This window comes from Pristiophorus japonicus, chromosome 13, assembly GCF_044704955.1.
Source record: "Pristiophorus japonicus isolate sPriJap1 chromosome 13, sPriJap1.hap1, whole genome shotgun sequence".
NCBI classification, from domain to species: Eukaryota; Metazoa; Chordata; class Chondrichthyes; family Pristiophoridae; genus Pristiophorus; species Pristiophorus japonicus.
In genome coordinates, this window is record NC_091989.1 from 68,197,695 (window position 1) to 68,220,167 (window position 22,473).

The following is a 22,473-nucleotide window of genomic DNA, read 5'->3' on the forward strand; positions in this document are numbered from 1 at the left end:
CATGAGCTGAGTGTAGAGGAGCCAACAGGACTGAGCAAAACTTGTGAAATATCTCAGTTGCAGATTGAGTGGTTGTGCGCTAAGGCATGTTCCAGCAGAGGATATCCACCATGCTGATTCTTAACCTTTGGGCAGTTTTTCCAAACAAATGGATCTTGGTTGACAAATCTATCTGCAAGGGTCCAACTGCGATGGTCGTCTATAAAGTCTACTGGATAGGGTTTGTTTAGCAGATGGCCATGTAATAATGGAAAATATTTCAACGGTCATTTTTCTGTAGTAAAAGCAATCAAAATATCCAATGATTTGTATTGACATGAGAGGATTGTAGTTGCTAAAACAGATTAGTCTTTGGAACAGTCAGCTGTAGTCGCACAAGTGGAGTAATTCATTTAATTCCTGCTTCATAGAATCATAGAATAGTACAGCACAGAAGGAGGCCATTTGGCCCATCGAGTCTGTGCCATCTCTTTCGCAGAGCAAGTTAGTCCACTTCCCTGCTCTTTCCCCATATCCCTGCAATCTTTTCTCCTTCAAGTATTTATCCAATTCCATTTTGAAGGCCACTATTGAATCTGTATCCACCACCCTATCAGGCAGTGCATTCCAAATCCTAACCACTCGAGTAAAAAAAAAAGTTTGTCCTCATGTCGCCTCTGCCAGTCACCTTAAATCTGTGCCCTCTTTTTATCGACTCTTCATAATCTTACATTTCCATTCTCATTCCATTTTCTCATTTCATTAAAATTATCTGTCATTAGTTGACCAAAGGTGCAATTTATGTTTTAAGATGTCTTGGCTCGGATCAGTGCCTGGTTTCCAACATAGGATTTCATACCTTTTAGAAATCTGTAATGTGTACTTAGTTTGGAAATAGACTAGAGCATTTAGTGTTTGTCAACCATTCAAAGTGAACATCGGTAGTTACTGAAGGAATTTCTGAAAGACTTGATAATTTGGCTGAACATTGCACACTGGAATATTTTTGTCTCCACCTTCAGAATATGGTCAGAATGGAGACTATTAGCAGAAAAATAGATTCCGTTATGCAATCAATTATTTACCCAGTTGATACGATAAAGTTTTTATTTTTCACGCAGTTGTGATAAATCTTTATTATTGATTCAACAGGTGTTCACAGATGGTATTACAAACAAGCTTGTTGGTTGTTACGTTGGTGATTCATTAGAAGATGTTGTCTTGGTGAGAGTATATGGTAACAAGACAGAGCTGTTTGTTGATCGGGAGAATGAGCTGAAGAGCTTTCATGTCCTGCATGCTCATGGCTGTGCGCCACGGCTGTATTGCACCTTTCAGAATGGGCTCTGCTATAAATTTATGGAAGGCACGGCATTAGATCCGGAACATGTCAGGGATCCATCCGTTTTCAGGTACTTTGTTTTCCTTTTTTAATGGCGTTTTCCAAATACCTAAAATATAGAAAGTAAATGATGTCATTTTCATATTTCACTGCCGTTATGGTTTAAATTTAGCTGACCATTGTGGCACTAACTTTAGAAAAAAAACTTTTCAGCCATCAGTTTATGAGGCACTTTTCTACTTGTGGAAGCTAAAGTTAAAGAAAATGAGATACTTAATTGTGATCATATTGTACGGTGTTTTGTCCTGCGCCAGACAATTTTTTTTTTGCTTTCATCAATATTGTGAGATGCATAACTTCCATAACCACTTCTCATTTAGATTCCAATTCAATACTTTTTAGTACGTTTGAATTGCTGAATACCATTTTTGTCTTTTGATTAATTATTTAAAGTGTTAATTTAATCTAATTTATTTTCTTCCAATTTACATTTTCAGTGAACAATAATAACTCTTTAAACAAATACAAGCCTTTCCTTAAATGGCAAGGAAAGTCCAGGGGCAGTACTTTTTATTCAAATATACTGCACTCCCATTTTATTCATTGAAGAAAATCATTATTTTACCCCAAATTTCCCTTTTTTAAAAAAAAAATGTCTCAGACCTGTTGACGATTGTTGGATGTTAACTCCGATATAATCAGAAAAATAGGATGCGTTGAAGCTGAGAAGAATCATTACCATCTCCCTGTAACTTGAGTAAAAGCAAATCTATACCCCTCAAGAACATTACAGGTGAACCCTGGTGAAAGCAGAAGTGTAACATAGAAACGTCGAAAATAAGTGCAGGAGTCGGCCATTCGGCCCTTCGAGCCTGCAGCACCATTCAATATGATCATGACTGATCATTCACCTCAGTACCCCTTTCTTGCCTTCTCTCCATACCCCTTGATCCCTTTAGCCATAAGAGCCATATCTAATTCCCTCTTGAATATATCTAATGAACTGGCATCAAGAACTCTCTGCGGTAGAGAATTCCACAGGTTCACAACTCTGAGTAAAGAAGTTCCTCCTCATCTCGGTCCTAAATGGCTTACCCCTTATCTTTAGACTGGTTCTGGACTTCCCCAACATCGGGAACATTCTTCCTGCATCTGACCTGTCCAATCCCGTCAGAATCTGCTGCCGTTCAGATAGTTTGCCTTTGTGTTTTTGCCACCAAAATGGATAACCTCACATTTATCCACATTATACAGCATCTGTTATGCATTTGCCCACTCGCCTAACCTGTCCAAGTCACCCTGGAGCCTCTTGGCATCCTCCCCACAACTCAAACTGCCACCCAGCTTTTAGTGTCATCTGCAAACTTGGAGATATTACACTCAATTCCTTCATCTAAATCATTGATGTATATTGTAAATAGCTGGGATCCCAGCACTGAGCCCTGCGGCACCCCACTAGTCACTGCCTGCCATTTCTCTATCCACGTCAATACATTACCCCCAATACCATGTGCTTTAATTTTGCGCACCAATCTCTTGTGTGGGACCATGTCAAAAGCTTTTTGAAAGTCAAAATACACCATATCCACTGGTTCTCCCTTGTCTACTCTGCTAGTTACATCCTCAAAAATTCCAGAAGATTTGTCAAGCATGATTTCCCTTTCATAAATCCATGCTGACTTGGACCGATCCTGTCACTGCTTTCCAAATGCGCTGCTATTTCATCTTTTAATAATTGATTCCAACATTTTCCCCACTACCGATATCAGGCTAACCGATCTATAATTCCCCGTTTCGCTCTCCGTCCTTTTTAAAAATGTGTTGTTGCATTAGCTACCCTCCAGTCCATAGGAACTGATCCAGATTCGATAGACTGTTGGAAAATGATCACCAATGCATCCACTATTTCTAAGGCCACTTCCTTAAGTACTCTGGGATGCAGACTTATCAGACCCTGGGGATTTATCGGCCTTCAATCCCATCAATTTTCCTAACACAGTTTCCTGACTAATAAGGATTTCCTTCAGTTCTTCCTTCTCGCTAGATCCTCTGTCCCCTAGTATTTCCGGAAGGTTATTTGTGCCTTCCTTCGTGAAGACAGAACCAAAGTATTTGTTCAATTGGTCTGCCATTTTTCTGTTCCCCATTATCAATTCACCTGATTCTGACTGCAAGGGAGCTACGTTTGTCTTCACTAATCTCTTTCTCTTCACATATCTCTCGAAGCTTTTTCAGTCAGTTTTTATGTTCCCAGCAAGCTTCCTCTCGTACTCTATTTTCCCCTTCTTAATTAAACACTTTTGTCCTCCTCTGCTGGATTCTAAATTTTTCCGAGTCCTACTTTTTCTGGCCAATTTATATGCCTCTTCCTTGGATTTAACACTATCCCTAATTTCCCTTGTTAGCCACGGTTGAGTCACCTTCCCCTTTTTATTTTTATTCCAGACAGGGATGTACAATTGTTGAAGTTCATCCATGTGATATTTAAATGTCTGCCATTGCCTATCTGCCGTCAACCCTTCAAGTATCATTCACCAGTCTATTCTAGCCAATTCATGTTTCATACCATCGAAGTTACCTTTCCTTAAGTTCAGGACCCTAGTCTCTGAATTACCTGTGTCACTTTGCATCTTAATAAAGAAAGATAGACTTGCATCTTTATATCTAGCGCCTTTCATGACCACCGGACGTCTCGGAATGCCTTATAGCCAATGAAGTGCTTTTTGGAGTACTTGTTGTAATGTAGGACTATCGAATGTAGAAAATACTCAATATTTACTGGTAGTCATATTTCGGTTACTATGCTGCTTTAAATCGTTAAAATGTCTGTAAACATTTTAAAATGAAGAGAAATTACTTTTACATTGTGTTGACATTAAAATGTGTTATAAAAGTCATCCAGTCACTCCATTTTGACAGAACCTGGACAAACTTTGGCTGCAAGATCTGCACCCAAAGCAAAGATGCCCAGATCATTTCAGTATTCTTGTTCATCAAATGGGATGGAAGTTTTCCCCTTCAAATAGCAGCAGTTCACTCTGGTCCTCAAAGTACTGTTCTATGTCTTTGACGAGTTAAATTTGTAGAGACTATGAGAAGGGTTTCATATGTTGAAATGCATTGACTTTGTGATTTCAAAAGATAAATTTTCATGTTGCAATGCAATATTATTTATTGGCTTAATTTGATTTGATTTGAAATGTCTCACTTTTTTTCTCCCACTCAGGCTTATAACCAGGCAGCTGGCAAAGATTCATACTATTCATGCTCATAATGGCTGGATTCCCAAGCCAAATCTTTGGTTGAAGCTGGAAAAATATTTCACCCTTGTTCCCACAGAGTTGGCAGATGAGTGTTTGCATGCAAGGTACGATCCATTTTCTTTCATTTCATATGGCAATCTGTCTTATACCATGTAGGTAATGTCAATGTTACAATTTGCGGCAAAATACAGCTTCCATAGGTATCTACTGTGAGCAAAATGTAACACTATGTATGTAGTGAATGGGTTATGTGGGAAATAGTATGTATTGCCCTTTCCATGGCCTCAGCCGTCCCTATTCCTGTGCCTTCATCTGGCTCCACAACCCCGAGATCTCTGTGCTTCAGTTTTTCCTTCCTTATTTGAGGAAGGACATACTTGTCTTCGAGGCAGTGCAATAAAGGTTCAGTAGATTGATTCCTAGGATGAGAGGGTTGTCCTATGACGAGAGATTGAGTGGAATGGGACTATACTCTGGGTTTAGAAGAATGAGAAGTGATCTCATTGAGGGGGATTGACAGGGTTGATACTGAGAAGATGTTTCCCCTGGCTGGAGGGTCTAGAACAAGTGGGCATAGTCTCAGGATAAAGGGGTCGGTCTTTTAAGACTGAGATGAGGAGGAATGTCTTCACTCAGAGGCATGTGAATCTTTGGAATTCTTTACCCCAAAGGGCTGTGGGTGCTGTATCGTTGAGTATATTCAAGGCTGTGATCGATAGATTTTTGGAATCAAGGGTTATGGAGATCGGACAGGAAAGTGGACTTGCGGTCGAAGATCAGCCATGATCATATTGAATGGCGAATCGAGGGGCTGTATGGCCTACTCCTAATTCTTATGTTTTCCACTTCTGGCCTCTTGTGCATTGCCGATTTCTATCGCTGTACATTGGTGACTGTGCCTAGACCCTTAGCTCTGGAATTACCTCCCTTAAACCTCTCAGCCTCTCTACCTTTCCTCTTCTAAGTCGCTCCTTAAAACCTACATTTTTGGCCAAGCATTTGGTCTCCTGTTGTAATATCTCTTTATATGGCTCGGGTTCAAATTTTGTCTGCTAATAGAAAATAGGTGTAGGAGTAGGCCATTCGGCCCTTTGAGCCTGCACCGCCAATGAGTTCATGTGAAGCGCCTTGGGACATTTTACCACGTTAAAGGTGCTACGTAAATGCAAATTGTTTTACATTCTGGATCTCCACAATAGGGGGGGCAGCACCAAGCTTGGCAGATTATATAATCGGCTGAAACTATTATTGAATTTACTGACAGAAAAGACACAATTATAAAGATACAAAAATTGAAACTGATATATAATTGTTTTTAACTTCTGATATTTAACTGTATTTGAGACCTGTACAACACAATGTTTTGGAATATTGAATCGTTAAGCTTTTTAATGTCAGTGTACATCCGTGTGCTATCTGATTACCAGATCAAACAATGTTGTTTGCATTCTTGCAGACCGCCTGAATCTGTTCTCGTGAAGAAAGATTGGTTCCATGTTAACCCGTGTTAGTTCACAATTATTCACATTTCTTAGCTGCATAGAGATGGGAGTGAGAATACAGTCTTTCATACTTGTTGAGGATTACGTAGTAATTGCCTTTTGTAATGTTGAAAGTGTTTGCATGTAGTGCATAATCTTTACTGTAATCTTTTAAAATTCTACTACATCCTACAGATGTTTGTTCTGATTGCGTGTAGAAGCGCTATGGGAGAAATAAAGAGCGGAACTAACTTTGTCCTCTGAGAAAAATATTTGACCATTTAAGATAACACTTGGCATTTGATAAAGTTCCACAACAAAGGCTATTTAAACTCCAAGCTGGAGATTCCGGGTGAGTCCTGGAAATGGATAAGAAATTGACTAAAGGGTAGAAAGCACCAAATGCTTGTTTTGAGAGTTATGTGAAGGCAAGGACAGTACCGAGTATGGGCATGGTCTTGAGCCCACTGCTGTTTTTAATTTGCGTAAATTATGTTGAATTCAAAAACTCAATGCCAAGTGGTCAACATTGCACCTGGTACCAACTTAGGAGGGGTAGTGAAATTGGAGGAGGCAGCTCAAATTACAGAATGAACTGACAAAATATGTATGTGGGGAGAATGATAGCAGATGAAATTTAATGCAGACAAAAGTGCAAAGTACTGCACATCGACAACAAAAATAGATGACACAAGTAGGGGGTAGAGTTTCCACTTTGCGCTAATTTTATCAACCAAACTGTAAAATGAGATGAACCAGTGCAAAAGTGTTATTACACGGACTGTAGCGGTTCAAGAGGGCAACAGACCACCTTCTCGAGGGCAGTTAGGGATGGGCAATAAATGCCGGTCTTGCCAACGACGCCCACATCCCGATGATGAATTTTTAAAAAGGGGAATTTTAAACCAGTCACTTAAGTGTAAATCGCATTTCCATGATCTTTAACATTGGTTCAAAAATCATTTTTCTGAAACTGGCCTCGTCCACAGGATCGAAATAATGAGGGTGGTGAGTTTCCGCTAGTTGCACCCGTTCTGGGAAGGCCTTCAAATTGAGCTTGTTTTCTTGCGCACACAGGCACGTATTAAAACTTTTTACATATTATTATTTTTAATTTATTAAGAAACTGACTAGTGTACACCAATGAAACTAGTAAATGGTTTAGTATGGATTTTTAAGTAATTTTCAGTAATGTTAAAATTGCTCAGCTGGTGGATTTGACACATGAAAAAAAAACTTTTTTTTGTGATAAACCCATTTTCAGCTGTATTTATAAAACTGCACTGAGTTACCACTCTTCAGTACATCAATGAATATTTTTTAATTTAAAGGAAAAAAACAAAACTTACTACATTCTATTGGCGCTGACCAATTGCACTAGTTCGTGAAAGATTTTCTGCTTGTGATTATGCAAATTAATTTTAGCAGAAATGTGGACTGTTGTAACCTAACCAATACAATTTCCAGCAAATTTCGCGTCCAATTTCCCCAAGTGCGCTGAAAGTGGAAACTTACCTCCAAGTACTTGATGAATGGTAATGAAATAACTGAGGAAGGAGCTGGAAGAGATCTAGGAGTCTTAGTAAACTTGACATTAAACATGTCCAACCAATGCAACGCAGCAACAGAATGTTGGAAGTACAAAGCCAAACAATAGAATTTAAGTCCGAGGAAGTTGTGATCAAACTGTACTATGTTCTGAAGCTTGAATGCTTCATCCACTTTTGATGACCCAAGACACGAGGGAGATGTGCAAGTGCTAGAGGCAGTGTAAACAAGAAACTTAAAGCTGATCCTTGGTGACAGAGGTCTGAGTTATGAGGATAGACATGAGAAAATTTAAGTTGCAGCAATGGGGAGCCTATAGGATCTTTCTGGGTGGCTAAATATAGATAGGCCGATTTAGCCATCCTTATTTGTTGCTATCTTGTAATCTTGCACAATCTTGACAGAATTTCAGAAATCTACATTTTTGGTAAAATCTGAGAATCTTTTACACACCTAATAATAAAAAAAAATCAAGTAAAATCTGTTGTAACAGTTTGTATAATTAAGCATGTGACATTGTTAAAGCAAATAGTTAATTTTTTATAATAATTCTATATACTATTTCTTGGTGTAGTAATTGGATATAACTTTTAGGGCTCAAGTTTCGGGCCCCCGCTAGAACGGCGCACATCGGAGAGGCCTGCCTAATTTGTAGAACAGAAATTGCGCTGAATACTTAACTCACGATTCTCTGATATCTGTAGGCCAGTTTCAAGCTCGGCGCGGCACAGCAGGAGCTGTTGGAGGCGGAGCTACAGCCCTGCGACAAAAACATTGCCAGCAGCTGCACACGTGCGCAGTAGCTCCTGGCCCTCCCCACGTGTCCTGTTTCCTGGCGACGACCCTATCCCTGGCCGAAGGGACATTGCACCTATCCTGGGCCAAGTGGCCTGACTGCCCTTACCTCTCCCACCCAGCATCTCCTGGGGGCAGGCCCCGCCCAAACTCCTTGGCGGTGGCGAGCCCCGTCCAAAGTCCTCGTCGGCGGTCCGGCATCTCCTGGGGGTGGGCCCCGCTCAAAGCCTTCAGCGGCGGCAGGGCCTGCCTGAAGTCCTCGTTGGCGGTGGGGCCTGCCCGACCGTCATCTCCTGGGGGAGCCCCGTCCCAGCAGGCTGTTGGAGGGCTCCTGGTGCTGCAGTAAATAAGTAGAAACTTTACATTTTTTAATTGTTTAAACATTTTTTTTTGATTTTATTGCTTGATTTTATTTATCATTTATTATTGATGATTGCTCTTTATTTGTAAAAGTGAAGTGTTTAATGCTTGTAAACTTCCCTTCGCCCCGCCCCGGCATCTCTCGCTTCCTGCGCCTTATTTATCCTTATTTATAAAATGTAGACGAGGTTTTTCTGAGCGTACAAAAATCTACACTTACTCCATTCTAAGTTAGTTTGGAGTAAATTTTCGCTGCCTAATCTTGCAAAACAGGCGTAAGAGGCTGGTAACGTCTCCTTTTGGAAAATAAACTGTTCTAAAAGGAAACTATTCTAACTCACTACAATTGGAGCAAACTAAATGCCGAGAATTGCAATTTCTAAGATACTCCATTCTAAACTAGTTGCTCCAAAAAAAAAGGAGCATCTTGAGCCGAAACTTGAACCCTTAGAATTTAATATAATTAGCCCGTAGACTGACAGGTACAGTAAAACTCCTTTTTTCCCTGAGGGGAAGAGTTCTGTAGATTTCCAGCTGAAAAGCGATGCTGGAAATGACACTATTGTAACAAAGCTCTTCAATTGTCAGAAATAGCTTAACAAAAAAGAAAAACTGCAAATGCTAGAATTCTGAAATAAAAATGGAAAATGCTGGAAATATACAGCAAGTCATTCAGTATCTAAAAAGAAACAACAGTTTATGATCGTTCAGGTGTGTGTACCCTTTTATCCCAAATAGCATTATCTTGGTGGTATAGATACAGTGTCGGGAATCTGGACACCAGGATGATCCGTGGCGGGGTCGTCCAGAATCTGGAAAATGTTCCAGAATCCGGACTGCCGCTGACCTCGCACCTGACTCAGGCCGACTTCCCCTTGCTACCTCTGTCCCCCCCTCCCCTCCCCTCCCTACCTTGGCCCAGGTGTTTCCGGACTCGGGACGTTGGAAAGACGTTCCGGTCCAGAAATACATGATCCTGGTCTCGGTCGTTTCCGGATTCGGGACTTCATAAAGACGTGCCGCAGTCCAGAAATACACAGAATCTGAAGCGGCCTTGCTCCCGAGGCTTCCGGATTCTTGACACTGTACCTGTATAATCCTGAACAAAACTCAATTTTGCGTTTAAAAAAAAAGTAAGTGCTTTACTTTCGCTCGTCTAATTGTCTCTCTTTCTCTTGAATTCTACTTCATTTTTTTAAAATTCTGCAATGTAAACTGTCTCGATTTCCTTCTTCCTGGCTCTCCTCTTCCCCTCCCCCACAAGCTGTGGTGTAACTTTTTAAAAGTTTTTCCCTGGATGAAAATGAGATTTAAAGTTTAGTGCACAGGTTAAATAATTCCGATGCAAGATGCTTGGTCTGGGAAGTTGGAGATCGTTCACATTCAACTTGTTGCGGCTTATCTAGAGATGCAAACTTTAGAGGAGTAATGAAAAGCCAACTGTCTAATTTTCTGAGTATTTGAAAAAAGCATCTCCTATCTTTTGTCGATTACTGCAATAATTTAATCAGTGGGTGGTGGTCTATTTGCATGCAGAGCTTGAACTACATTTAAAAACTGGCAGCAATATGAACCACTTCTGCGTTAGATGACCTGGTATTCTTCGATGCCAAATGGTGTTCATTATGTGATGGGCCAATAGATAATAGAGCACTTTGTTGTCTTACTACAAGTTTGTGGAAGCAATTTGAAAGCTGAGGTGTAAGATTTAACTTTCAATGTAGTGAATCTGTTTCTGATTAAAGCCGTTATTTAAATAAAATACATTTCAATGGAATTAACACAATTTAAAAACATAGAATGTGAAACATTTTCTGACTTGATTTCCACTGATATTGGTTACAAAGATCAGATCCATTTGATTTTTTTTTCCCTTTTGCACAATAAGTTAAAACCCACATTGATCGTCTTTGATGTGCTATAGGAATAGGCCATTTAGCTTCTCTGGTTTGTTCCGCCATTCAATGAGATCATGGCTGATCTGTGACCTAATTCCATGTACCCGCCTTTGCCCCATATCCCTTAATACCTTTGGTTAATAAAAATCTAAATCGAGCTCAGATTTAACATTAACTACTGATCCAGCATCAATTGTTGTTTGTGGAAGAGATTTCCAAACTGCTACCACCCTTTGTGTGTAGAAGTGTTTCCTAATTTCACTCCTGAAAGGTCTGGCTCTAATTTTTAGATGATGCCCCCTCATCCTAGGCTCCCCAACCAGTGGAAATAGTTTCTCTCTCTACTCTATCTGTTCCACTTAATGCCTTTAAACCTTGGAACAGATCACCTGTTAGCCTTCTAAATTCCAGGGTGTACAACCTTAGCTTGTGTAATCTCTCCTCGTAATTTAACCCTTCTGGTAACCCTACTCTGCACTCCCTCCAAGGCCAAATATATTCTTCCTAAGGTGTGGGGGCTGAAATTTAGTCCTGCCAGCAAGCTGGTACTCCTACCTTTTTTAAGAGATTTTACCGCCATTTCGGAAGAGGTCCCCCTCTTTCACGAAATTCATCTCTTGGTCTTTTTTTTGAATCGGCCAGGAAGTCAGTCATAGAGGGTGGAAGTGCGGTGGTAAGTGCTGGTGAGGGGTGGAAGTGAAGGCGGAATGGATTTTCCACCGCTGTCACTCAGCAGCGGAGCAGGAGTGACATCATTGCGCGTTTGCGTCACCGCGTATCTCGCTTCCGTTAAAGGGGAGAGAATCGTCCATCAGTCGCGATCAGACACTGGACCATCAGTGAGGTTTTTGGCCGGGCCAACGGCCTGGCACCCAAGAGGTGGTGCCAGGCTGCTTGTTGGTGGCCCAGCCGAACCCGGGGACACAATAGTCCGGCTGACATGGAAGTCGGCTGACATGGAAGTCGGCTGACAAAAAAAAAAAAATGGCGATCGCAGCATTGGGCCTGTGCCTTTAATAACCACCGCTCAGCCAGGGCAGAGAGAGAGCTTACAAGGTGCACCGACAGAAAAAGCTAATATGATTTTGCCTGCTAAATTTTGCGGGAGATGGGGGGGCCTCCCGGCGGTGCACGCACGGCCGGTAGTGGGAACTGCCAGAAAACCCCCGAGCTGAATTTAGCTTGCGGCAGCCATTCGACCAGAAATCGGCGGCCACATGGACGCCACAAACTGGTGGTAATGGGCCTTATTGGGAGCTGAATTTCTGCCCTGTGGTGTTAGAACTGCTCACAGTATTCCAGGTGTGGTCTAACCAGGGCTTTGTATAGCTGAAGCATGTTTTCGACCCCCTTGTATTCTAGTCCTTTAGATATAAAGGCCAGCATTCCATCAGCCTTTTTGATTATTTTCTGTACCTGTTCATGACATTTTAATAAACCTGGACCCCCTTTGGCCCTCCACTGTTTTTAGCTTTTCACCATTTAGAAAGTACCCTGTTCTATCCTTTTTGGGACCTCATATTTGCCTATTGAAATCCATTCGCAACAGTTTAGCCCATTTGCTTAATGGGTGACTTTAATATGCACATAGATTGGGCTAGCCAAACTGGAAGCAATACGGTGGAGGAGGATTTCCTGGAGTGCATAAGGGATGGTTTTCTAGACCAATATGTTGAGGAACCAACTAGGGGGGAGGCCATCTTAGACTGGGTGTTGTGTAATGAGAGAGGATTAATTAGCAATCTCATTGTGCGAGGCCCCTTGGGGAAGAGTGACCATAATATGGTGGAATTCTGCATTAGGATGGAGAATGAAACAGTAAATTCAGAGACCATGGTCCAGAACTTAAAGAAGGGTAACTTTGAAGGTATGAGGCGAGAATTGGCTAGGATAGATTGGCGAATGATACTTAGGGGGTTGACTGTGGATGGGCAATGGCAGACATTTAGAGACCGCATGGATGAAGTACAACAATTGTACATTCCTGTCTGGCGTAAAAATAAAAAGGGGAAGGTGGCTCAACCGTGGCTATCTAGGGAAATCAGGGATAGTATTAAAGCCAAGGAAGTGGCATACAAATTGGCCAGAAATAGCAGCGAACCTGGGGACTGGGAGAAATTTAGAACTCAGCAGAGGAGGACAAAGGGTTTGATTAGGACAGGGAAAATGGAGTACGAGAAGAAGCTTGCAGGGAACATTAAGGCGGATTGCAAAAGTTTCTATAGGTATGTAAAGAGAAAAAGGTTGGTGAAGACAAACGTAGGTCCCCTGCAGTCAGAATCAGGGGAAGTCATAACGGGGAACAAAGAAATGGCGGATCAATTGAACAAGTACTTTGGTTCGGTATTCACTAAGGAGGATACAAACAACCTTCCGGATATAAAAGGGGTCAGAGGGTCTAGTAAGGAAGAGGAACTGAGGGAAATCTTTATTAGTCGGGAAATTGTGTTGGGGAAATTGATGGGATTGAAGGCAGATAAATCCCCAGGGCCTGATGGCCTGCATCCTAGAGTACTTAAGGAGGTGGCCTTGGAAATAGCGGATGCATTGACAGTCATTTTCCAACATTCCATTGACTCTGGATCAGTTCCTATGGAGTGGAGGGTAGCCAATGTAACCCCACTTTTTAAAAAAGGAGGGAGAGAGAAAACAGGGAATTATAGACCGGTCAGCCTGACCTCAGTAGTGGGTAAAATGATGGAATCAATTATTAAGGATGTCATAGCAGTGCATCTGGAAAATGGTGACATGATAGGTCCAAGTCAGCATGGATTTGTGAAAGGGAAATCATGCTTGACAAATCTTCTGGAATTTTTTGAGGATGTTTCCAGTAAAGTGGACAAAGGAGAACCAGTTGATGTGGTATATTTGGACTTTCAGAAGGCTTTCGACAAGGTCCCACACAAGAGATTAATGTGCAAAGTTAAAGCACATGGGATTGGGGGTAGTGTGCTGACGTGGATTGAGAACTGGTTGTCAGACAGGAAGCAAAGAGTAGGAGTAAACGGGTACTTTTCAGAATGGCAGGCAGTGACTAGTGGAGTGCCGCAAGGTTCTGTGCTGGGGCCCCAGCTGTTTACATTGTACATTAATGATTTAGACGAGGGGATTAAATGCAGTATCTCCAAATTTGCGGATGATACTAAGTTGGGTGGCAGTGTGAGCTGCGAGGAGGATGCTATTAGGCTGCAGAGTGACTTGGATAGGTTAGGTGAGTGGGCAAATGCATGGCAGATGAAGTATAATGTGGATAAATGTGAGGTTATCCACTTTGGTGGTAAAAACAGAGAGACAGACTATTATCTGAATGGTGACAGATTAGGAAAAGGGAAGGTGCAACGAGACCTGGGTGTCATGGTACATCAGTCATTGAAGGTTGGCATGCAGGTACAGCAGGCGGTTAAGAAAGCAAATGGCATGTTGGCCTTCATAGCGAGGGGATTTGAATACAGGGGCAGGGAGGTGTTGCTACAGTTGTACAGGGCCTTGGTGAGGCCACACCTGGAGTATTGTGTACAGTTTTGGTCTCCTAACTTGAGGAAGGACATTCTTGCTATTGAGGGAGTGCAGCGAAGGTTCACCAGACTGATTCCCGGGATGGCGGGACTGACCTATCAAGAAAGATTGGATCAATTGGGCTTGTATTCACTGGAGTTCAGAAGAATGAGAGGGGACCTCATAGAAACGTTTAAAATTCTGACGGGTTTAGACAGGTTAGATGCAGAAAGAATGTTCCCAATGTTGGGGAAGTCCAGAACCAGGGGTCACAGTCTGAGGATAAGGGGTAAGCCATTTAGGACCGAGATGAGGAGAAACTTCTTCACCCAGAGAGTGGTGAACCTGTGGAATTCTCTACCACAGAAAGTAGTTGAGGCCAATTCACTAAATATATTCAAAAGGGAGTTAGATGAAGTCCTTACTACTCGGGGGATCAAGGGTTATGGCGAGAAAGCAGGAAGGGGGTACTGAAGTTTCATGTTCAGCCATGAACTCATTGAATGGCGGTGCAGGCTAGAAGGGCTGAATGGCCTGCTCCTGCACCTATTTTCTATGTTTCTATGTTTCTATCAATATCGATTTGTAATTTTATGCTTCCATCTACGATGCTTACAATGCCCTCTACCTTTGTGCCACCAGCAAATTTAGATATGTGGCTTTCTATCCCATCATCTAAGTTGGTAATAATATAGTGAATAGTTGAGGCCCCAACACAGATCTTGCGGGACACTACAAGTCACATCCTGCCAATTAGAGTACCTACCCATTATCCCTAATCTCTGTCTGCTGCCGCTCAGCCAATTTCCTCACCAGGCCAATAATTCCATGAGCTTCAACTTTAGTTAACAGTCTCTTATGAGGACCTTTATCAAATGCCTTCTGGAAATCCATATAAATAACATCCATAGACATTTCCCTGCCCACGACTTCAGTCACCTCTTCAAAAACTCAGTCAGGTTCGCCAGCTCAAGCATGACCGAAGGAAGGACCCTTTACAAATCCATGCTGTCTGTCTCATCAGCTGAAAATATTCACGGTATCCTTGATTATAGACTAGTAATTTCTCGAAACCAGATGTTCAGCTAATTGGTCTATAATTCCCTGGTTTTCCCCTCTCGCCATTCTTAAATAGTGGAATGAAAGTGCAATTTTCCAATTTCAATATAAATATAGAGAACTTTGGAAGATTATAGTTAGGGCTATAGATTATAAATATCTAGATCAAAGAGATCTGGGAACACATGTCAAATTTTTATCACATAATGCTCCTGTAAAGGCGCTATATAAATACAAGTTGTTGAAGAAATTCCTCCTCATTTCAGTCTTAAATAGCCGACCCATTATCCTGAGACCAAGCCTCTTAGTTCTAGACTCTGCAGCCAGGGGAAACAACCTCTCAGTTTCTACCTTGTCAATTCCCCTCAGAATCTTGTATGTTTCAATGAGATCACCTCTCATTCTTCTAAACTCCAGAGAGTATCAGCCCATTCTACTCGATCTCTCCTCAGAGGATAACCCCCTCATCCCAGGAATCAATCTATTGAACGTTTGTTGCACTGCCTTTTTAAGGCAAGTATATCCTTCCTCACATCGGGGGACCAAAACTGTGCACAGTGCTTCAGGTGTGGTCTTACCAAAGCCCTGTACGGTTGTCGCCTTGCAAATCAGAAAAGATTGAGTGAACTGGGGCTCTTTTCTCTTCAAAATTGCAAAGGGGTTTGATTCGGTCGATGTGGGGAAACTGTTTCCACTTGTGGGCGATTCTAGAACAAGGGAGCATAAATCTAAGGTAGCCACTAGCAGATCTCATACACGTTCTGAGAAATGACTTTGTACAGAGTGATGAGAATGTGGAACCCGTTGGTATATGGAGTGGTTGACTCAGATAGAATTAATGCATTTAAGGGGAGGCTTAATGCATACACGAGGGTGAATGAAATGGAGAGATACATGGGCAGGGTGGGAAGAGGCTTGTGGAGTATAAACACCAGCATAGACTACTTGGGCTAAATGGGCTCTTGTGCTGTAGCTTCTGTGCCATTATTTTGTACTGATATGGTGCAAATCTGGTATATCACTGATGGAGAAGAAAATGCTGTATTGTTTGCAAGGTCTATATTTCCATCTCGGGTATGAATATAATGTGTTGCAAGAACAGAATAATTTAAAGCAATACAATGTCATAATTAGTTGCTTCATCGAAATTGTAAGTTTCAAACTTCTAAAAGTGAAAATATTGCTAGCTGCTTGTTTTTTCTAATCTGATGCCCATTTTTGCAGGTTTTCAATGGAAGTACCTGGTCATCAGGAACTTGAACAGGAATTGGCCTGGATGAAGAAACATCTGTCTAGTCTTGGCTCGCCAATAGTGCTCTGCCATAATGATTTGTTGTGTAAAAATATTATCTACAATGAAAAAGAAGGTAAATATCCAACAAAAAAAGTGATCGTCTCAATTAGCATATAAGTCACATCTTGTAAGAAATAAGTATCGTAGAAGTCTGTTAATTTGCATGACCCAACAGTAAATAAATTGCCCCATTGGCTGGATTTTGCTGCTGTTTGTATTCTTCAGACTTCCAAAAGCAGGATTTATTAAAGTTTAGTGATTAATCACATCCTTAACTGCTTTTAAATCATCATTTAAAGAATAAGTTACTAATCGAACCCAAGATTGAATGGTTCTGGAAGAATATCTAAATATTGAAAACAAAATAATTATGTAAAGGATATTTTGCATCTTGAAGTTAATGGGGAAGGAACAGGTAGAGGCAATATTGTACATTTTCTCTTCCAACTGTCAGAAGAGCAGGGGGAGGATTAGATATATATGGCACCTTTCAATTCACTGCATTTCATAGAGATGCACCATTCTGAGCCTCTCTTCTGCCCTCTTTTTAATTGCTTTGGTGACATACGATACATAGGATACATCCTGCCATAGCTCCATACATTGCCCTGAAAACTGATCTGGAGCTGGAGGAAAGCCTTCTACCAGCTGAGTATGTCTGAGCTGACCAGCTTGTTTTCTGCACATGACCGTTCTGGGTAGGCTACAGTATACCAGAGCACATCTCACCCATGGAAGCAAATAGAGCTTCAGGAGACACTCAGTCCTTCTCCCGAATTGCCAACATGGAGTGACTATAGAGGGAAGGAGATTCAAAATGGTGGATTTGTGATGGGAGCAAATTCAATATTTTTATGCAATACCATATAATTCCTATTTTTGCGTAGGAAGTGTTGGGTATGTTTTTACTGAAAGTTATACTTCTATAAATATTTTAGATAAGTAAAAGGACCCCAGAATGTTTTTGTTTGCTTAATGTTTTAGTGGATAGAAGAGATCAACAAGGAAAAGTCTAAGAGTAAAACAAAATAAATTATACAATTGATTCTAGTTCAGTGACTAACCAGTTTGTTCAGATTATATAAACCTAAATGTTTTGCTATTAAAAATCACCTTTAATGTAATGCAAGTTTTTAATGTGTCACTAATGCCCTTTAGGGAAGGACACCTGCCATCCTTCTCCAGACTCACAGCAATGTGGTTGACTCTTAACAGCCCTCTGAAATGGCCTAGCAAGCCACTTAGTTATGGCCAATTAGGGATGGACAATAAATACTGGCTTTGCCAACAATGCCCACATTCCATGAATGAATTTAAAAAATATATATATTTGGGAATGGGGAAGAAGGGGCATGAGATAACTGGGGCATTGTTTACCAGTGTTTAAATTTGGTATGGTGGCAACATTCTTTCTTTGAAGAACTAAGTAATAATTGTCCAGAATTGATACCATGGATGTAAGATAGCTTGACTGTTCCACTAGTAAACGACTGGACTCACTTGCTGGGGATTATAGTTTCTCATTGTAACTTCTGCTAACATTCAAACTCCATCTACTGTCTTAAGTGGGGAACTGTTCATCTTTTCCACTCCGTATATTTAACTGTTCTCAGCCAGGTTCCTGGGAGAAATGATTTGAAGAATCGTTGCTGGGACTTATTTGCTGAGAGCATATGCCATCTGTTGGCCAGTATGGTGCAGCATTTTTGAAAGCCAAGCCTATCCTATCTTTCAGTTGAAGAACGTATGGAATGAAAACAAGTAATGGCTGTGCAAATATTTAATAGACATTGACTTACATTGATTTAACTATATATGTATGTCAGTGATTGAAAATTAATGTTTATTGAATAGTAATGAATTACACTGGGGCACCAGCGCACTGTACTCCACTAGTGAGAAATGCAAATTAGATTTTGCCTATGCTGTTGAGTTGCTGATTTCAAATGGGCTTCTGTGGGAGATGCTGAATGGAGACTAGACACATTCCCATAAGGGGAGAGGAAACAGAGTGAGAGTTTTCCTCCTCCTGTTCCGTGCCTCCTTGAGTTGGCTCAGAACCACATTGGCAGGCCATCAGCGATGATCTGTGGTCAGGCAGACTGGCAAGAAAATAGAGGGATTTGGTACCTTTACAAGCAGTTACAAAAATAATTGTGGGCTGAAGGCAACGGCTGTATATATGTTTACAATTGTGAATTGATTTTGTGGGAGAGAAGGAAAGTCATGTAAAGCTGTACATTTAAATGCTAGTCATCAGTTTGCAATGCATTTGTGGGGTCTGGTCACTGGATTTGCAGTTGTCTTAATACAAAATCTTAAGCACGCCTATTCTCCAAATAAAGCAGACTTGATTAATTCCTCATGAAGTTACCTATTGGCAAATAGTTCTAAAATTAAATATCCTCCCTTTCAGATCTGTAACATACTTATTGGCTCATTCACATTATGAATACAAAATATCAGTTTTAAAACTCTTTCACCCCCTCCCCCTCCCCATACATTGCATTTGCAATTGAGTTTGTGGGTGATCTACTATCAGTCATCTTTCAGTGTTGTACAAAAGTGATTGATTATCATGATTACCTATTCCTATCTGAGTGACACCCCACCCCTTTCTTATGGTGGAACGTAAGAGAGATTTTAGACATACGGCACATTTAATACCACCCTATTAATCTTGGCAGGCTTTAAATGCTGCTACTCTTTGTGCTCTCTTTGGGCTGATCGCCTTTCCTGTTTTGACACATAAATGAGCTGGGTTGGCCTGATTGCACTTGTTATCGTATTTCAAATGTTCTAAAACTGTATGGCTCAAGTCATATCCCTCCCCTCTATCATCCTTTCCTCACCCAGCTCCACAAGCTCCCTGTGGTCCAGCAATTTGACTTCAGCTCCAACCTGCTTTTGAGCTCTCCACCTCCTTGCCAACTCTGCAAAATCTTCTATAGTGATATATATCCTGGCTCATACACTCCATTCCTCAACGGGCAATTTCAGGGTTATTGTTTCCTTGTATTTTATCTATATGTAAAACATATAACTATACTAGTCAGATGACTAGGAGAGGATGAATCAAAGAGAAACTAAAATGCAAAAAAATTTGTTCTTGGTTTCAAATGTGATATTTTCCTTGTGCTTGCTTTATCTCTGCTTTCCTGGGTTGCCATGCCATTTCTTTCCTGCTCAGGGAGGCAAATTTGCACAGGGAGCATTATTTCTGATATATTTATCCATAGTTCTTTACAAGGAACACCTTAACTTACAAGATCTCTCCAGATGATTGGAGTGCTCCTGTGGTAAAATAGGGAACCTAAAACCTGTCCAGAAAACTGTAAATCAGTAGACGGATGAATTGCAGCACTTGCAGTGTTTTAATATCTATTTTCTGTGGTGTCAAATTTCAGTCGTCAAACCTCGAACTGTACATTTAATGTGGATTTGGTAGTAAGGGGTGATTTAAACTGTTCCATTGTTGTATTTTATTTTGGTACATTTTGTTCAGTGGTAAATTCTTTTTATTGAATTTCCAGCTAAATTAGCTATTTTTTCAAATGCTGAGTAAAACATTTTAATTTCCAATCAAATTTTGTCTTTTGACTTTTCGAGTTTGCCAAATCTCTCTCATTTGCTGTACATTAGGTGTGCCATTGTTGCTGCCAAATGCTGGTGGTTTACGTCGTGCTGTTTTAGTGCGTTGGCTGGAGGTTAATCGCACCACTTGCTCACATATTTTTGCATAGGAGAACACTCATTCTGGTAACAGTTGATCAGTATCTTGCCAGCTTCATTGTGTCGTATGATCTTTCAAGTTTTATGTGTGTATTGCAGAAGCCTATTTATTGCTTATCTGAAGATGCCAGTCTAGAGTAAAGGTCATCAGAGTGTTTAATTTTTTTTTTGAGCTTAAATTTCAAAGTAAATGCTTTGTTTTCTTTGTTTTACAACTTAGATAGTTTAATTATACATTAGAAATTTGTATCCAGTATACAAACAAAATTACTTTCCAATTATTTTATAACTGTTGGTTATTGCAGCCGTAAATCTATAAAGTTTGCAAATAAGGTTTTATTTCTGTAGGTCAGCTCACCGAATTAAATGCCAGTACCAGGTAATGTGTTTAAACTTTTCTAATTGTTTTATGAATTATACCAAATAAGCTGCATACTAGAGTGATGCACTATTACAGCTAAGACCAATAACAAGACAATTATATTTGGGTTGATAGTTGGTGTCATTTATATTTGGAGTCAAAGGTTCCCATATTGGAATAGGTAACTTAAACTTGAACAGACTATGTATAAGATAAAGACACACCTGATTAAAACAGTAGTTGCTGAAATGTACTTTTTATTAGGTCTTCATAAATCCTTGAGCCAACCTACAGAAAATTGGAATGTCTTAAGATATTTAGAAAGTATTAGCTGAGGTTTCTGTTGGGTACATTACATATATGAAAGGAGAACTTCAATCACTTTCTTTTAAAGTTAGATGTTTTTCACCAAAAAAAATCTCTGGCAATCTTAAACAATGCAGCTGATGATGAGGTCTGCTTTGAGTTGGCACCCTAAGGAAGGAAGAAAATGAGAAGAAAAGCTAGCGCATGTATTATTGACCTACAAAACAATCCATTTCTTCCTTTCCTGCATTGTTCTAAATGCAATACAGGGTACTGATTTCTACAGCTATGCTCAGTTACTTCACTTGGATTTTGGCTCAAATACAAACAACTAAAAAGAATGACAAGTTAGATTGTCTAAATTCAGTTTTATTTTCGTTCCTTTGCCAATTTAGGCATAATAATCAGTTTTAGATTTGTTCGAGTAGAAGAGAAAATTTTCAAAATTCAGATATTTTGGTTAATTTAAAATCACACAAAATTATACAGTAATTAACATTGAACTATCAGTTTACATATATTTCTAACATCAGATTTCATGAGTTCAAAAATATCTATTTTTCAGCACATCCATTCTACAATGATTTCGAAATCTGACACTTCATTATGTATGTATAATTGGCCCATTCCTTCAGGGTTCTCCCTCTCGAAGTGTGAAACGAGAGGAAATGTAACTAGATGCAGCTTAGTCTTGTACAGTATTCAAGAAACTGGTGTATAATAATAATGGAGTTTTACAGACAGTTTACTCACTGCAAAGTTCCTTTCAGGAACCTTAAAATAAGAATCACTAAAATGCAGTGGGGAAGAATAGGAACTGCCATGATAAAGGTGCATGGTTTTGAACACTTGTCAGAAGACTTGGTGAGTGAATTACTGCAGTTCACCACTTTGTAAAAAGATCGTGTGTTCTTGTTTTTCAACCCATCAACTTCAATGAAACTGTTAATATTCAAATCTTTTGGGTAATATCTATTTAATTTGTAGGTTTTTTGACATTTTAACAAGTAACTATAAAGTTGGAAGCAGCACAAAAAAGCAAGAACCTGTGAAACATGGGTACAGTAATGATGTAAAAAAAACACCAGGTATTTTAATGTGAATATTTAATCTTATTGATATAGTCAACTTATAACATTATGCTGCAGTCTGATATAAGAGATTGTTTGTGGCTTCCTCAGTAATAAACTGCATAAATTACCATAACATTTTCAGTTGTTACTGAGTTGTACAGTATCTTCAGTGTGTGCATATATAGTATATATTAATATTTAAACTCAAAACATTTTATTAATATAGAAGATGAAATCTGTATGCAATTTCTATTTGTCTAGCAAGTTGAGGATTCAATGTGTTTCCCATGCCATGAATGTAGTTGATGTAGTCTGGGGGTGCAGTAGATTAGTGTTCTGTTGTTACCTTCTAATAATTATAAATGCAGTCCAGACTGAAGAATGTGAAAGCTTTGTTATTTTCTTCTATCTCTGCCAGTTGTAAGTTGTAGAAATTGTAATAACATTTCTAATGGCTCTGGGTCCACAGAATGCCACTAAATTGACA

General features: G+C 40.1%; 1 protein-coding gene across 13 annotated transcripts in view; it reads left to right on the forward strand.

The window, feature by feature from the left end:
• The window catches only part of etnk1 (ethanolamine kinase 1), a 51,651-nt gene that overhangs the window by 6,218 nt on the left and 22,960 nt on the right, over positions 1-22,473 (forward strand). For 12 of the 13 annotated variants that reach the window (XR_011596327.1, XR_011596328.1, XR_011596329.1 and 9 more), the window contains exons 2-6: positions 1,132-1,391; positions 4,548-4,688; positions 16,445-16,587; positions 20,595-20,625; positions 21,901-22,001. Coding sequence is in view for 10 of the 13 variants with exons in the window: in XM_070897609.1 (XP_070753710.1) it covers positions 1,132-1,391; positions 4,548-4,688; positions 16,445-16,587; positions 20,595-20,625; positions 21,901-22,001 (676 nt within the window). In the remaining 3 variants the exon portion in view is untranslated. The remainder of the gene's footprint in view (positions 1-1,131; positions 1,392-4,547; positions 4,689-16,444; positions 16,588-20,594; positions 20,626-21,900; positions 22,002-22,473) is intronic. The other variant, XM_070897618.1, reaches the window with a different exon arrangement.